Genomic DNA, 18,994 nt, shown 5'->3' on the forward strand with positions numbered 1-18,994 from the left:
AATGCATTTCTCCTGTTGTGACTGTACTGAGATTACCTATAATGCAACTGGACACAGCATGTCCACACTAAAAGCTTCAAAATTCGTGCAATACTTTAAAACTAAAAAATATAGCTGATGTTTTCACTTTATAAAACTTCAGAAGTGACGTTAATTTAAATAATGTCCAAAATTAGTTTGGTCAAAATTTTAAGCATAAGTTAAAACTGTATGCCTTTGGATGACTTGGGTGATATTGCTGGTGAGTTAGTATGGTGTTGAGCAGTTATCTTGTAAGCAGGTCTTCTCTGATTGCAGAGGATATCGGAAGATAATTGGTCCATTGATGATTTTTAAAGTTATCTGAAAAGCTAATGCGATAATGAAAACATTAGCTTTGATAATTAGTCGTTAGAGAACTGTGTTCACCACTGGGAAAAAAGTGTATAAAGTGAGTTTGACATAGAAACTAAGAAAAACAAAAATACATTTGTTCATGAATTACAAAATATGAATTGTAACACATATATAGCTCTATGGTTTCCAGAGTTAAAATAACACTATAGACTTAAATGTTTCACACTCAGCCAGAGTTAAAATTTGTAACTACCAAAGCAGTATATAACACATTTTAACACTGGTTATATGTACTCATATAGAGTGTACATACATCAGGTAGGGTTTGAACCCACAACTTTCTAGTACTGAGACAATGGCACTGCCATACCAAAAACAGAGAGTTATACACAACATCCAGAGAGTTGAATTCAGCATGATATTGCCAAATCTGAGAAAGAACTCTGCCATGTTGCAGTGCTCAACAATAAATGAACTCTTTATTACTTAAAATCAACTCATGTTTCCCTCAAATTTTAACATTGCAGTTTTTGCTGCATTTGTGGAGTCTAATCACTTTTAAAAGCTTGAGTGTATCTTGTTCTGTACTCTTCTACTTTATTTCCAGTCTGCACAATGCTAGCACTGCAAAACCTATGCTTATAAATCAGCTAGATAATTATGCTGTTCCTCCTTGCTCAGAACTGTTCTGGGTAGCTGGGGAAGACTTGCTGACATTTCCTGATATCTACTGCTGTCCAGTCCCAGGTGCCTTTTTAAGCCAGTCCTTACCCACATATGCTCTTACCTCCCCGACTGTACACCTCTTATCTGCATCCAGGTCCAGGAGCTTACTAAACATCTCCATGGCTTGGGCAGTGAACCGTTTCCACAACGGAGGAAAGTCCTCCTCCACATCAAGCTTTTTGCCTGTTGTGCACCAGTCGGCAAACTCCTGGTAGAAATCATCAGAATCCATGCAGCGTTCCCAGGGGAAATATCCTGTAAGGATGCAGAAGATAACTACACCAAATGCCCAAGTGTCCAGGCTTGGCTCTACACTGAGGGGAGGGGTAGTGACTTCTTTCTGGCCTTCTAGCAAGGCCACGGCACAAAGCTCAGGAGCCATATAGGGTAGGGTTCCTGTGATGAAGCGTATCAGAGTGCCTCTCTTCTGAGCCAGGCCAAAGTCTGCCAGCTTGACTTGGCAGCAATGATTGTCCAGCAGGAGGATGTTCTCAGGTTTAATGTCTCTGTGGACAAGACCATGACTGTGGATGAACTCTAAAGCACTGGCGATCTGGAGGACACAGCGTTTGACTGAGCATTCAGGGATGCCCACCTGTAACAAAGGAAGCACATGGATTTTGACAATCAAAGGTTAGGAACATTCAAACAACCGTTTAAATTTCATTAGGTCTGAAGAGTTGATTCCACAGCTTCTGCTTCTGCAATGGAAAGCAAAGAACAGTTTTGCTGTGGCTGCATTTTTTCATGTTATTAATTCAATTGTATACATCTAAAAACAGGAAAATTGAAAAACAGCAACAAAAGAAATTCATTAAAGACATGGACAAGTCCAATCTGCAGGAACAGACACACACGAGGTGTATCCAACAAGAATCCAACCTTATTTTATTCCATGAAAAAAAAAAAAATGCAGTATGCAGGGATGTTATTTGGTGGAGATGTGAAAGCAACTTTTTTGTGCATATGTGAATTTTGGCGAGGATGCAGTATATGCCACTCACACACACTGAGCCAAAGAGTGCAGACATTTACTGCACCTCCTTCAGATTTTCACGATGTAATGACTTGAGGCCTTCCACAATGACCAAGTGATTGGCAGAATACAGACTTTGGTCATTAATGGTTGAGGTGTCACCATAGAATAACTGGCGATTAGCACATGTTCCATTTTAACGGAGGACACGGGCATGTGGAGAGTGTCAGTGAAATTTGTGCCGAAGCAGCTGACAGTGGAGGAGAAGCAATTGCATCTGGAAATCCCTCAGCTGCTCAGCTGATTCAGGATTTTCTGGCCAAACACAACACTCCTGTGATTCCTCAGACTCCCTACTGTCTCACACATACTTCTTCCAGAGGTTCTGAGTTCCACATGAAGTCTTCTCATGACTCAAATTGAGTCAATTTCAATTTCAATTTATTTTCCTATATATAGCGCCAAATCACAACAGAGTTGCCTCAAGGCACTTCACACAGGTAAGGTCTAACCTTACCAAAAGAATGAGCCCCTTTTAGTGTCATTTTTAACAGCCAAAAATCAGAAGAGCCATATCAGGAGAATAGGAAGCCTCATGTATTAGTGGAGTGATGTGTTTGGTCACAAAACCCCGAATGAGCTCTCCACATGCCCAAATCCTCCGTCAAAAGTCCCTGCCTCACGTTCTTTCCATCACATTAAATCTGACAGAGGCTCAGTACATGTCACCACTCTCTGACTTGGTGCATGTGACGAGGTGTGCGCTGGGCACTACAAAAATTCACACATGCGCAAGAAGGTGTATACAGTGCAGAGTTGACTGTTTGGGAATATTCCTGCTTAACATTAAAAAACTGACCATGGATTATGACACGTGGGTCAGATGGTTTGAACCCTATAACACAGGGAAGACTCTGACGTTGGGAAACACTCTGGTTTCGGTTGTGGAGGTTTTGTGTGTAGAACAAGTGAATAGTAGTAATCCATGAAAATGGTGACTCCAGTGCAAACCCAGTTCACTGTGGCATTTAGCTTTTACTGTTCTGATTCTCTGCGGTGTGCCGCAACAGCCCATGGGGAACAGATGTCTAATGTAGTTAGCTATTGATGTGATTTGGCAGGACGATTTGCTTTTTGGTAAAGACATTTGTTCTTATTTACTTGAAATGAGCATGACTGCTATTGTATTTTCTCATCTCTCTCTCTCTCTCATCTCTCTCTCATCTCTCTCTCTCTCTCTCTCTCACTAATTTAAAGTAAAAAAAAGAAGGCAGTTTAATAGTATAGCCTTTTATGTCAGTGTACATACATACAACAAAATTTGGCCTCTGCAATTAACCCATATTAGTTACAGTTGAACACAATCCAACCACGAGAATCCTTGGGCAGCCACCATCTGGCGTGGAGATGTTGCGTTTCGGTAGAGAAAACAGCAGACCCTAAATAAAGATGATTTGACTGTGGGAGGGAACCGGAGTGCCCCAAAGGAAACTCACGCAGACATGGGGAGAATATGCATACTCTACACAGAAAGGGCGGGAAGCGATCCCACGACCTTCTTGCTGGGAGGCATCAGTGCTAACCACTAATCCAATGTGCCACCATGTTGTGTTGTTTAATGTTGTGTTTCTCCCTTTCCACTGTCACGCACATGTGGAACAGAATTGTGATTTTCCAGGACGTAAATCATCCCACAACTATAAATCACAGGAGCTCCCAAACCAGTAAAAATACAGTAAACATGATGTATCTCTTATCTGGATGACTGAGAACTTCCATTGATCTGTACTTCGGAGACAACAGATTTGCCTGTTTCCCAACACTGAATCTCCAAACGTAACTGAAAATATAAAATAATGCCCACATCTATACAAATTACCACAACCATCCATCTGCCACAGCTTGGTGAAGCGTGGACATCCCCTTTTTTTCTCTATTTGCTGGGCCCACATCACTGCTGGATCTTGTCTAGACAAAGATACCAGATGGCCAAAATGTTGCAGCTGATACTTCAGATCTGAGTCACCCTAGCAACCACTTATTGGAGACAATGTTATGCCAATAGTACCCAAGAAGAGGACCGGGCAACAAAACATCCAGTCATCACCTTACGTCACATGTTAGTGTTCAAGCCTCACAACCATACAGTAAGAAAGGAAGCAACCAGCACCACAAAGACTTCATTCTCCTACAAAGATAAGGTGTTGCTAAACACCTCTGTCCAACATCTCATGAACCTACATGGTCTTCCCATGTGTCTCTCAATCACAAAGGCCAAGGACCCAAAAAAATGAATGCTTCGGCAAACACAAGTGAAAATCTTAGTTTCCAAGTTCAACACTGTCGCATGGCTGAGACCATGAAGTTCTTGTAAGCCTTTATCTTATTCTTGATCCAGGACAATTGCAAGGCCAAACAATCCTGTAATGGATGTAATTTGTTGCCATTTTTTTCTAGGTGAGCTGGGGCAATACCGATTCGTGTACATGGATAAAAAAGCAAACAAACAAACAAAACCGTTAATTTGATGCTAAAGCATTATAACAGCATGGTTGATACATGATATGAACTCTGCAGACAACATCATCCAGAACAGACACTGTGGATATACAGAAAGATCCATTAAATATCATGTGACCAACACTGACATAATCAGCAAAGTGCTTTTATTTCCCTCAGATTTACTGAACAACACCTTGTGGTTATTGAATGGGTGAATTGTATTACCCACATATTCAGTTGCTCAAATAACAGAGAGGAACCTGACATTTGTATAAAACAGGAGCTGTAGAGGTCTGTACTGTTCTGGAGTAGGTTTGACTCACCTTTGGCTGGATGACAGCAACAGATCTCTCCAATGACAAGCTCTTGGGCGAAGCAGTAGTACTCATTAGACTGGAAGGCAATGCCAAAAGGCCCACAATACAAGGGTGGCAGGACAAGTGTAAGGAGATGCAGTACTCTCGCAGGAAGCCCTGCAGCTTAGTTGAGGCTTTGGGCATCACTTTCAAGGCCATGGGAGTTCCTGAACATCATATTAAAGGCTTTTTTAACCATTCTGTTTTGCAAACAAACCTACAACATGACTGCACATATCTCTTTTAACAGACCAATAATGGCCAATATCCTTATGAGCTCTGCCGACCAACAAAACAGGGAAGGTAATCCATCCATTTTTTGTGATTGTATGAAGCTTGATCTAAAGGAAGATTAAAGTAAACACTAATTGACAGCAATTCACCCAAGATCAATGAACTATCTCCTGAAAAATCCAAATCAAACTCCACCCAATATTATTCTGAGACATCTTGGACACAGATACACAGATAGGCATGTCCACCTGAACTCGACTTGCCTTCTGTAGGTTGATGGGTGAAGAAGAGCCTTGTTATTGTACATACACACAACAAAATTATATCTATATTAAGCGTCCTCAATGTTGTCCTCAGTGTTCTCTGGATCTGCTCACCTCACACATCATCTCTGCGCTCTCGATCTTCCCATGTCCTCTGTACACAGTAAAATCACCAGTGTTAAATTAACACTGCCAGTGAACATATGGTCCCACTCTGACCAGAGTAGGACCATATGACCATATGTACACTGGCAGTGTTAGTTTAACACTGTCAGTGGTAGTTTTACACTGGTGATTTTACTGTGTTGTTTGGACGCATATCATGTCTCTTTCACAAATCCCCTTAATTGCCCACATTTTGCGGGTAATTAGAACCCCTGATCTGTGATTATACCACCAATTACCACCAATTTCCGCCAGATGGCATTGTAGCGAGTATGAATCCATCCAGCTTCCATCTATGACATTCAATGCATTGTCATGGAACACTTTTTTTTTCGTCCGTAATTCGTGAAGGTAGGTCATTGAAAATTACCTGAAGATGATTTCTATGGCAAAACATCCACAGATTCCAAATCTTCCATCACATTTGTGCCAGCTATTATGGTTCAGACGCTTAAAGGCACCATTTTGATGCCAAAAATAGCACTCGGGCAGCACCCCCCCCCCCCCCAAAAAAAAAACTTATAAACAGTATAGTTTTGTGAAAGCATTGCTTCTAATTATTGCAAACAAATGTCAGCATGTTTTTGTTACACTTTAATTTATTATAATCTGTCATTCCCATCATACTTCAGTATACACTAGGTGGCGCCATTCATCCTTAAGGTATGAACTTTGCAAATTGTTGTTCATTCGGCTGCTCCCGGTTTTGTTCGGGGTCGCCACCGCGGATATAGCCAGATCGCATTGGTAATTGGCACAAGTTTTATGCTGGCTGCCCTTCCTCACGCAACTCCTGTTTCACCTGGAGAAACACACACAGCTGGTGTTCCAAAGAGGTCTCTCACCCAAGTACTACTAGATCCCGCCCTGCTAGCTTCTGAGATCTGATGGGATCAGGCTGACACAGAGCAGACTGGCTGCAATAACTTTGCAAATGTAATCTTGTCATTTACTGACTTTACATTGTACATTGAACAATGTATTGAAATACTGCTTGGGACAATTTATATATGACAAGTTTGCATCAGACATAATTAAATAAGAGAAACACAAGATGAAGTTTAACCTTCTTAAATAAGGGCTCATTGCGTCTATTATAGCTGCTACTTCAAAATGCTTTGAAAGTTTTCTTTTGGAAGCTAATACCTTGTTTCAGTATACTGCGGCACACTTCCTGGGTCAGTGACTCACGATTAGTAAATTCGTTCTTCACTGTCCAAAGACGGGTACTTTGCTAATATATATAATTTAGAATAGCCAAGTGCCCTCTGTGTACATGCATGTGTGAGTAAGTGTGTGTGTATTGCTTTTATGATGCAGAAACTGGGGAGAGCTGACATTTGCCACTTAGTATGCTTATGTATTTTGGGTCAAGGATGAAAGCTGTGCAAACGGAAAGTTGATAGGACTAATATGTTTGGAGAAAATTAGCAATTTTAGCTAACCAGTAAACAACAGACTTTGTGCTGCAATGCACCATAGGAGGTCAGGGTTTTGGGGTTTAAATGTTATAGTGGTTCATGTTAGTTTAACAGTATTGTTTGTATTATTGATTTATTGTGCTTTTGTAGTTCAATTGGTTTAGTCAATTTTATTGTGTCATGTTGTCATTACCATGAGTGAAAACACTATTGCTTTTGATGTCTTCCGCCACTGTCTCTGTTTGTGCGTGTTTAAAAATAAAACCACCTGCTTGCAGCAGAATTCTGGAAAAAACAACAAGCTCTGTGTACGAGGTCTTTAGAAAACTATCCCGACCTTTTTATTTTTTGCAAAAACCATATGGATTTGAATCACGTGTGGATTGCATCAGCCAAGCTTGACCTTCGTGCACATGCATGAGTTTTTCACGCCTGTCGGTTGCATCATTCGCCTGTGAGCACCCATTGTGGGAGGAGGATTTTCATTGTCAGGAAAATGGCTGAGCGACTGCCGCTTTGCTGCATCAAAATTTTCTCAAAACTATGAGAGACATCCAGGTGGAAACCATTCGGAAAATTCAGATGGCTTTCGGTGAAGATCTTATGGGCATCACGCACATTAAGGAGCATTACAACTGGATTAAAGATGGCCCACAGCAGCTGAGGGCACACCATGCTTCGAGCAGCCATCGACAGGGCTGAAACAACCAGATCATTTCCAAAGTGAAGGCTGTGTTGATCCGGGACGTCGTCTGACTACCAGAGAAATGGCAAGAGAGGTGGACATAGCACTTTTTCGGCACATTACACTGTTACAGGAGATTTTGTAATGAAAGACAAAAAGCACCTCCGTGTTGGAAATCTCACGGGACATGCCCAGCTCTTCCACCATTCGGAAGATTCAGACGGCTTTGGGTGGCTTTTCAGTCGAGTGAGTATTCGAGAAATTGTCAAACATCTGGGCATGCCACAACATGTCCTGTGAGACCAACACGGAGGTGCTTTCGTTCCGCACCATTAGCGGCTCCGTGGCGAATTCCTCCGCTCCTGTTTTCATGACAAAACTCCTTTAACAGTGGAATGTGCCAGAAAAGTGCTATGTCCACCTTTTCTGCCATTTCTCTGGTAGTCAGACGACATCCCGGATCAACACAGCATTCAGTTTGGAAATGATCTGGTCGTTTCAGCCTGTCGATCGCCGCTCGGAGCGCGGCGCGCCCTCCGCCATTGTGCGCTGTCTTTAAACCAGCTGTAACACTCCTTAATCTGTGTGATACCCATAAAATCGTCCCTGAAAGCCATCTGAATTTTCCGAATGGTGTCCACCTGGCTGTCTCTCACAGTTTCTGGAAAAATTTGATGCATTGCTGCTCCAGCCGTTCAGACATTTTCCTCACAATGAAAATCTGACGAGGGGGGAGGACCAGTGCTCACTCAAAGCCTGCTCACAGGCAAATGACGCAACCGACAGGCGTGAAAAAACTCACGCATGCGCACGAAGGTTCAAGCTTGACTGATGCAATCACACGTGATTCAAATCCATATGGTTTTTGCAAAAAATAAAAAGGTCGGATAGTTTTCTAACAGACCTCGTACGTGAGACTGGGGAGAGTTGACATTTGCTGCTTGATATGCTCATGTATTTTGAGTCAAAGATGAATGGCGCCAAAATGGAACATTGATAGGACTGATATTTTGGAGAAACTATGGATATTAGTTAATGTTGCTAATTAAATTCTGGATGAACACGCCATTCCAGCAGGGGGCAGTAAATCATCTACATTAAAAGCATGAGTGCCTGTGTGTGTGTAATTTTGTTTAAGTTCAGTGTAAGCACATAACATAATTGTAAATATGTTAAAAATACGTGAATGACACAACAAAGTCAAAAAATGTATTTCCATTGTGGTCCATTTAAAAATCAAATGGCAAAATAAAAGTAATAATAAAATCTAATGACAATAATAATAATAGTGTGTATATGATAACAAGAACCTAATCAATATTTATTGTATTTATTGTGGCCAGCCTAAGGCACACCTGTGCAATAATCATGCTGTCTAATCAGCATCTTGATATGCCACACATCTGAGGTGGGATGGATTATCTTGGCAAAGGAGAAGTGCTAACTAACAGATTTAGACAGATTTGTGAACAATATTTGAGAGAAATAGGTCTTTTGTGTATACAGAAAATGTTTTTGATCTTTCAGGTCAGTTCATGAAAAATGGGAGCAAAAAAGTATTGCTTTTATATTTTTGTTCAGTGTATAAATACATTAAGAAAATAAATTAACATAAAAAAACAGAATTAACAAAAAATGAGGGTTGAGTTTTTCTTCTAAAAATTGTTGAAGATTAAGGTTCTAAAAACATTCTGGATTCACAACTCATTATATAAGCTTTGCTTAATTTATTACCACCCTTGAAAAATGCCAGGTAATGACCCTCATGTGCATGTTTGATGATAGGAGAAAAGCAGAGTGCCTAGGCTAGAGGAAACCCATGCAGATGTGGGGAGAACACACAAACTCCACACAGAAAGTAAAGGTGCGCTGAAACTTGATGCACACACTTGCACGCACGTCGTCATGGCTATCCACCTGCTGTGTTCCCAGCTGGACACTGTGCTTTTGTTCCACTGACTGCTGAGCGCTGGACGCTCATATAGAAATTAATTATTTGTAGCAGATTAATCATTTTCTCTGCAAGTTGGCTGCTGAGAATGGCTCTAACCGCTTCCTGAATCACAGAGGAGTGCTCCAGCCAGAACCGTTCGTGCACGCATGCGCTCGCGAATGAGCTGGACAAAACATTTGGAGCCATCTAAAAGGTAATTATTTGTCATGTTTACATTGTCATAGCTTGGAAAAACAGTTGCATGTTCTTTCCTTCTTGTGTGCAGCTGTAAAAGTATGTTTATGATAGATTTAACATCTCGTTATAATCGTTCAGACGAGCTGCACTCTGATGCAAGGTGCTGACGCAACCACTCACACTGTTCACTTCTTCTTTCCTCCATTGACAAGCTGCACGTAGTGTTGGCAAGCTGATCATGCAACTTTGCACAACATTTATGCGTGAAAGATTTTTGAACATTTAAATATTCTCTTTTCGCAATTGCACGCGCCGACGACCTTCTCACATTCAGTTTGCACCTGTTAAAGACGAGTTTACTCTTCTGCATGATACAGGACGTGCAAGTACATGCATCAAAGTCATACAAGTGTTAGTGGGCCTTAAGTGGGCATGGAGGGAATCAACCCCAGGACCTTCTTGCTGTGAGGTAAGCGTGATAACTACTGAGCCACCGCGCTCGCCTTAACAGGAGGTAGCAAAGAAACAATTACACATGTATGACCATTTTAGGCCACAGCTAAATGTAATACAACCACTTCAATCATGCTGTGCTACTCATGTGTAGCACAGCATTGTAGTTTTATCCTTTCACAACTTCTCAAGTTGCTTCCCTCCCAGTGTCACGCCAACGGTTTTCAAATTCAAAGTGTCCAGGCGACCAGCCAGCCAGCTTTACACGAGCTCATGCTCAACATGCTGCAAGCTCTCTCATCTGCACGGCCTCACTTTAGGTCTACTTTTAGTCTCTGATGATACTGTCAAGCCCCAATGCCATTGTTACCAAGTTTGTAATATTTTTCTAAAATACTGAATGTATTATTCTCAAACCTCATCAAAAACTGTATTTACTCTGATGGCTTTCTTCTGAATCATTATGTTTTTCACTGCAATCTTGCTGCCATTTCATTCAGGTCACTTTTGATGTCTGATGAATTCTTCTCACAAGTTAGAGGATTATTATAGATCTTCAAGTTCTGATGTGAGGAGCGGTGTTCACTAAATCTGTTCTTGTACATAACTGAACACATTTGCAAAATGCTGTGGAATATTATTCATGTTCAAGATTCAAATTCAACAAACTTGTAATAAAAAATTGCACATGTACAGCAATAATTATAATGCATTTAACATAATTTCCATAAATATTACAGTCACTGATACACAGGATTCACATTGCCACATAACAGTATGGTACACTGTGGGTGAAAGGTCCACATAAGATGCATGTGTTAATCATGCATCAGATGATAGGTGTGTGTGTGAAACTCAAGTTACAACCACTGTCTGTCGTATTTGTATTTGGAACAAGATTTCACAGGTATTGCATTGCAGAACATCTTGGAGCATTGCTTTAATTTTGACATTACCACAGAATGATTATGTGTCCACTATACTGGTATTATGTTTTACAAACCATCCTAATGCAGAAAATATCCATATATTGTTTGTTGTAAACAGTGAGAGGAAGTCATACCCCTGAAGCGATGTGTGACCAGCAGCACTTTGCCATATTTTCCCTCGGCCGATCTCCTTGATGACGTTGAAGTGTTCCTGGATCTCTCTGTGACTGAGGCTCTGAGCTGTCAGCTCCATCAGCTCATCGATAAGGTTGCCGTCAACAAGGCCCAACTCAATCATCTTTGACCCTTCCTTCAAACTGTGAGAGAAAATACTGTAAAGCCTCAGAAATGAGTTCAAGCCAAATATTCTAGAGAAACAGTTGCACACCCGATTTGATCAAATGGTTAATTAGTGTTAAATTCATTTAAATAACTATAATAAGGCAAAATGCTGAGGTAACAAGGACAGAGGCCCCATCAAACTGGGGTTGGCAATCTGACCTTGAACTGGATTCAATCCAGGTTGCTTTTGAGTCGGATAGCATTCAGACGTGAATGTCTCTATGGCAGGTGTGAGAGGAACTAATTCGCACCTCTTATCCAGTCTAGCCCAATGGCCACTGCCACGATCACGTATCTGGCAACTAACCTCCCTGTTAATGCTTACTGAGGAGGATCAGTATAGAAATTGGGACAATTGAAAATATGGTTTGACTAGAAACAACTATCATTAAACTTAAGTAAAACAAAATACATGTTATTTGGCTATTGTAATACAGACATACAGGTTCAGTTACAAGTCGAGGGGGTAGATATTGAAAGGGTACCTGACAATAAGTTTCTGGGGGTGATAATAGATGATCAAGATAAACCTGGAAGACTCATATAAAATATATACAAAGTAAACTGTCAAGAAGCATTCAGTTCTAAACAAAGCGAAACATATTCTGGACCACAACTCACTCCACATTCTTTACTGCTCACTGGTTTTACCATATTTACAGTACTGTGCAGAGGTATGGGGTAATACTTATAAAGGTACAACACAATCACCTATCAGTAATGCAGAAAAGAGCTATAAGAATTATTCATACTACTGGCTATAGTGATCATACAAATCCACTATTTTTACAATCCAAATTCTTAAATCACAGACTTGGTTCATTTTCAAACAGTACAAATCGTGTATAAGCAATTTAGTTCCAGCAAATATTAAAATATGTTTTTTAACAGATCAGGGGATTGCAGTCTGAGGGGGGAAATTTAATTTAAAGCATCAATCAATCATCATCAATCAATCAATTTTATTTATATAGCGCCAAATCACAACAAACAGTTGCCCCAAGGCGCTTTATATTGTAAGGCAAGGCCATACAATAATTACGTAACAAACCCAATGGTCAAAACAACCCCCTGTGAGCAAGCACTTGGCGACAGTGGGAAGGAAAAACTCCCTTTTAACAGAGAAGAAACCTCCAGCAGAACCAGGCTCAGGGAGGGGCCGTCTTCTGCTGGGACTGGTTGGGGCTGGAGGAGAGAACCAGGAAAAGACATGCTGTGGAGGGGAGCAGAGATCAATCACTAATGATTAAATGCAGAGTGGTGCATACAGAGCAAAAAGAGAAAGAAACACTCAGTGCATTATGGGAACCCCCAGCAGTCTAAGTCTATAGCAGCATAACTAAGGATGGTTCAGGGTCACCTGATCCAGCCCTAACTATAAGATTTAGCAAAAGGAAAGTTTTAAGCCTAATCTTAAAAGTAGAGAGGGTTGTCTGTCTCCTGATCCGAATTGGGAGCTGGTTCCACAGGAGAGGAGCCTGAAATGAAGGCTCTGCCTCCATTCTACCTTTACAAACCCTAGGAACTACAAGTAAGCCTGCAGTCTGAGAGTGAAGCACTCTATTGGGGTGATATGGTACTATGAGGTCCCTAAGATAAGAAGGGACCTGATTATTCAAAACCTTATAGTAAGAAGAAGAATTTTAAATTCTATTCTAGAATTAACAGGAAGCCAATGACGAGAGGCCAATATGGGGAGATATGCTCTCTCTTTAGTCCCCGTCAGTACTCTAGCTGCAGCATTTTGAATTAACTGAAGCTTTTTAGGGAACTTTTAGGACAACCTGATAATAATGAATTACAATCGTCCAGCTAGAGGAAATAAATGCATGAATAGTTTTTTCAGCATCACTCTGAGACAAGACCTTTCTAATTTTAGAGATATTGCGTAAATGCAAAAAGCAGTCTTACATATTTGTTAATATGCGCTTTGAATGACATATCTGATCAAAAATGACTCCAAGATTTTCTCACAGTATACTAGAGGTCAGGGTAATGCCATCTAGAGTAAGGATCTGGTTAGACACCATGTTTCTAAGATTGTGGGGCCAAGTAGAGAGAAAAGGAAGGTTGGAGATTGGCCTCTAATTAGCTAAGATAGCTGGGTCAAAGTGATAGCTTTTTAAGTAATGGTTTAATTACTGCCACCTTAAAAGCCTGTGGTACATAGCCAACTAATAAAGATAGATTGATCCTATTTAAGATCGACGCATTAAATATGGTAGGGCTTCCTTGAGCAGCCTGGTAGGAATGGGGTTCTAATAGACATGTTGATGGTTTAGATGAAGTAACTAATGAAAATAACTCAGACAGAACAATCTGAGAGAAAGAGGTCTAACCAAATACCGGCATCACTGAAAGCAGCCAAGATAACGATACGTCTTTGGATGGTATGAGTAATTTTTTCTCTAATAGTTAAAATTTTATTAGCAAAGAAAGTCATGAAGTCATTACTAGTTAAAGTTAAAGGAATACTCGGCTCAATAGAGCTCTGACTCTTTGTCAGCCTGGCTACAGTGCTGAAAAGAAACTGGGGTTGTTCTTATTTTCTTCAATAGTGATGAGTAGTAAGATGTCCTAGCTTTACGGAGGGCTTTTTTTATAGAGCAACAGACTCTTTTTCCAGGCTAAGTGAAGATCTTCTAATTAGTGAGACGCCATTTCCTCTCCCAACTTACGGGTTATCCGCTTTAAGCTGCGAGTTTGTGAGTTATACCACAGAGTCAGGCACTTCTGATTTAAAGCTCTCTTTTTCAGAGGAGCTACAGCATCCAAAGTTGTCTTCGATGAGGATGTCAAACTATTGACGAGATACTCTATCTCACTTACAGAGTTTAGGTAGCTACTCTGCACTGTGTTGGTATATGGCATTAGGGAAACATAAAGAAGGAAACATATCCTTAAACCTAGTTACAGCGCTTTCTTGAAAGACTTCTAGTGTAATGAAACTTATTCCCCACTGCTGGGTAGTCCATCAGAGTAAATGTAAATGTTATTAAGAAATGATCAGACAGAAGGGAGTTTTCAGGGAATACTGTTTAAGTCTTCAATTTCCATACCATAAGTCAGAACAGATCTAAGATATGATTAAGTGGTGGGGTGGACTCATTTACATTTTGAGCAAAGCCAATTGAGTCTAATATAGATTAAATGCAGTGTTGAGGCTGTCATTCTCAGCATCTGTGTGGATGTTAAAATTGCCCACTATAATTATCTTATCTGAGCTAAGCACTAAGTCAGACAAAAGTTCTGAAAATTCACAGAGAAACTCACAGTAACGACCAGGAGGATGATAGATAACAACAAATAAAACTGGTTTTTGGGACGTCCAATTTGGATGGACAAGACTAAGAGTCAAGCTTTCAATGAATTAAAGCTCTGTCTGGGTTTTGATTAATTAATAAGCTGGAATGGAAGATGCTGCTAATCCTCCTCCTCGGCCCGTGCTACGAGCATTCTGGCAGTTAGTGTGACTTGGGGGTGTTGACTCATTTAAACTAACATATTCATCCTGCTGTAACCAGGTTTCTGTAAGGCAGAATAAATCACGATGTGATCAATTATTATATCATTACTAACAGGACTTAGAAGAGAGAGACCTAATGTTAATAGACCACATTTAACTGTTTTAGTCTGTGGTGCAGTTGAAGGTGCTATATTATTTTTTCTTTTTGAATTTTTATGCTTAAATAGATTTTTGCTGGTTATTGGTAGTCTGGGAGCAGGCACCGTCTCTACGGGGATGGGGTAATGAGGGGATGGCAGGGGGAGAGAAGCTGCAGAGAGGTGTGTAAGACTACAACTCTGCTTCCTGGTCCCACCCCTGGATAGTCACGGTTTGGAGGATTTAAGAAAATTGGCCAGATTTCTAGATATGAGAGCTGCTCCATCCAAAGTGAGATGGATGCCATCTCTCCTAACAAGACCAGGTTTTCCCCAGAAGCTTTGCCAATTATCTATGAAGCCCACCTCATTTTTTGGACACCACTCAGACAGCCAGCAATTCAAGGAGAACATGCGGCTAAACATGTCACTCCCAGGCTGATTGGGGAGGGGCCCAGAGAAAACTACAGAGTCCGACATTGTTTTTGCAAAGTTACACACCGATTCAATGTTAATTTTAGTGACCTCCGATTGGCGTAACCGGGTGTCATTACTGCCGACGTGAATTACAATCTTACCAAATTTACGCTTAGCCTTAGCCAGCAGGTTCAAATTTCCTTCAATGTCGCCTGCTCTGGCCCCCGGAAGACAATTGACTATGGTTGCTGGTGTCGCTAACTTCACATTTCTCAAAACAGAGTCGCCAATAACCAGAGTTTGTTCCTCGGCAGGTGTGTCGCCGAGTGGGGAACACGGGGCTTCTGTTTAGGGCTACGCTTCCTCCTCACAGTCACCCAGTCGGCCTGCTTTCCCGGCTGCTCGGGATCTGCCAGAGGGAAACTAATGGCGGCTAAGCTACCTTGGTCCGCACCGACTACAGGGGCCTGGCTAGCTGTAGAATTTTCCACGGTGCGGAGCCGAGTCTCAATTCGCCCAGCATGGCCTCCAAAGCTCGAATAAGCTACACTATTACAAATACCATTACTGCTAAAGGAGGCCGAGGAATAACTAAACATCAGTGGGCACGAACAACATTAAAAGGTTTCTGTATTTCTGTCTGTGGGGTGAGGATGTGGAACAGATGGGAGTGGGGCTCAAGCAATGTCCAAGCATGAACCAGTTCAAACCGGGTACAAAAATATGTTTTTTTCTAGGTATAGGGAGGAGGAAGGGTAATGAGGGTTAGGGTGTTTTTGTTTTTTTGCTTCGGCTTGTAAATATATAGTATTTTGTATGTAAGTAGGTATGTGTAGGTGTATATTTATGTTTGTGTATATATGTGTGTATATATGTATATAAATGTATGTGTATGTGTATGTTGATATATATATATATATTGATATCAGTTTAGGTGTGTAGGAATCTATGTGTATATGTGGCAAAGGGTATTACTGGTTGTGGGGAAGAAGGGGTAGGGATAAATAAGCTGATGCTTCACCCTACCCCTTTTCGGACATGTTGGGTACACAGTAGGAACTTTTTTGTTGTTGTCTTTACTGATCTATCTTGTAATTGTTGTTGTATCAAATGTTCGAAATAAACAGTTTTCATTCATTCATTCATGCTCTTCCATTGTTCTGGTCCATGGGTCTGCAACCTGCATGCAGCTCTTTAACCCCTCTGCAGCAGCTCCCCGTACAAAGGCTCAGTGTCCATGAATCTCTTATTTTCCTCCTGTGCGGCAGCATCTTTTAAGTTGAAAATCTCAGAGGATTTTGGACTGAGTGACGCTGTGACGTAAATGTAGCACCTTTGCAGGCAACCAACCACACGGAGTATCTTCGAAGGTGAGAACTTTCTTTTGGGACTCAGACACTACATTCTTCTGAGTGAGGGTGAGTACATACATCAGTGAGTGTGAGACAGTGACTGCAGAGTGGAAAGGGAGGATTTCAGCACGATTGTGGAGCAACATGTTAAGAAAACACAACAAACAACCAAACAAACAGTGGAGCCGCCTTACTTGCTCTGATTTCACGCCCGGTGCAGTACCAACGGTACCATCCTGTTCACAACATTTGCATGGTGCCGGTGATAATTGTACTGAATTTATGTCATGATATTGTCAGTGATATGTCAATTTATGTATTAAGCATCATCACAGACAAAAGGAGTCATCAGATCAGATGTCCTTAAAAATTGAGTGTGCATATATATGTATATACAGTAGTGTTTCAGAATAATGTAGTGCTATGTGACTAAAAGATTAATCCAGGTTTGAGTATATTTCTTATTGTTACATGGGAAACAAGGTACCAGTAGATTCAGTAAATTCTCACAAATCCAACAAGGACCAAGCATTCATGATATGCACACTCGTAAGGCTATGAAATGGGCTATTAGTAAAAAGTAGAAAAGGGGGTGTTCACAATAATAGTAGTGTGGCATTCAGTCAGTGAGTTCGTCAATTTTGTGGAAACAAACAGGGTGAATCAGGTGTCCCCTAATTTAAGAATGAAGCCAGCACCTGTTGAACATGCATTTCTCTTTGAAAGCCTGAGGAAAAATGGGACGTTCAAGACATTGTTCAGAAGAACAGCGTAGTTTGATTAAAAGTTGATTGGAGGAGGGGAAAACTTATACGCAGGTGCAAAAATTATAGGCTGTTCTCTACACTGATCTCCTATGCTTTAAAATGGACCAAAAAAAAAAAAACAGACGTTGTGGAAGAAAATGGAAAACAACCATCAAAATGGATAGAAGAATAACTAGAATGGCAAAGGCTCACCATTGATCAGCTCCAGGATGATCAAAGAGTCTGGAGTTACCTGTAAGTGCTGTGACAGTTAGAAGACGCCTGTGAAGTAATTTATTTGCAAGAACCCCCCCTGCAAAATTCCTCTGTTAATAAAAGACATGCAGAAGACGGTTACAATTTGCACAAAGCCCAAATCAACTGGCCTAAAGACCAATAGAGGATATTTTGTGGACTGATGAGAGTAAAATTGTTCTTTTGGGTCCACGGCCGCAGACAGTTTTGTGAGACGACCCCCAAACTCTGAATTCAAGCCACAGTTTACAGTGAAGACAAGTGAAGCATGGGTTGGTGCAAGCATCATGATATGGGCAGGTTTCTCCTACTATGGTGTTGGGCCTATATATCGCATACCATGTATCATGGACCAGGTTTGGATCTGTCAAAATACTTGAAGAGGTCATGTTGCCTTATGCTGAAGAGGACATGCCCTTGAAATGGGTGTTTCAACAAGACAATGACCCCAAGCACACTAGTAAAATGAGCAACATCTTGGTTCCAAACCACAAAATTAATGCCTCGCAGATGTGAAGACCTCATGAAAAACTGTGGTTATACAACTAAATACTAGTTTAGTGATTCACAGGATTGCTAAAAAGCAGTTTGAACATAATAGTTTTGAGTTTGTAGCCTCAACAGCAGATGCTCTATTATTGTGAACACCACTTTTCTACTTTTCTTTTTTTTTACTAATAGCCCAATTTCCTAGCCTTACGAGTGTGCATATCATGAATGCTTGGTCTTGTTGGATTTGTGAGAATCTACTGAATCTACTGGTACCATTGTTTCCCATGTAACAATACAAATATACTCAAAACCTGGATTAATCTTTTTGTCAGATAGCACTACTATTATTCTGAACACTACTGTATGCATGTATGTATATATATATATATATATATATATACACTCAACAAAATATAAACGCAACACTTTGGTTTTGCTCCATTTTGTATGAGATGAACTCAAAGATCTAAAACTTTTTCTACCTACATACAATATCACCATTTCCCTCAAATATTGTTCACAAACCAGTCTAAATCTGTGATAGTGAGCACTTCTCCTTTGCTGAGATAATCCATCCCCAACTCACAGGTGTGCCATATCAAGATGCTGA

The 18,994-nt window shown here is 40.7% G+C and overlaps 1 protein-coding gene across 1 annotated transcript; it reads right to left on the minus strand.

Moving 5' to 3' along the window:
• Positions 1 to 233: 233 nt before the first annotated feature.
• Positions 234 to 11,539, minus strand: si:dkey-8e10.3 (serine/threonine-protein kinase SBK1). The gene is given in 6 exon segments (XM_034172166.1): positions 234 to 1,657; positions 4,864 to 4,888; positions 4,890 to 4,953; positions 4,956 to 5,063; positions 11,312 to 11,354; positions 11,356 to 11,539. Coding segments are annotated over 6 exon segments (954 nt in total). The 5' UTR covers positions 11,476 to 11,539; the 3' UTR covers positions 234 to 1,063.
• Positions 11,540 to 18,994: the final 7,455 nt, after the last annotated feature.

The sequence above is a fragment of the Thalassophryne amazonica genome, chromosome 6 (genome assembly GCF_902500255.1).
Source record: "Thalassophryne amazonica chromosome 6, fThaAma1.1, whole genome shotgun sequence".
Taxonomy (NCBI): Eukaryota; Metazoa; Chordata; class Actinopteri; order Batrachoidiformes; family Batrachoididae; genus Thalassophryne; species Thalassophryne amazonica.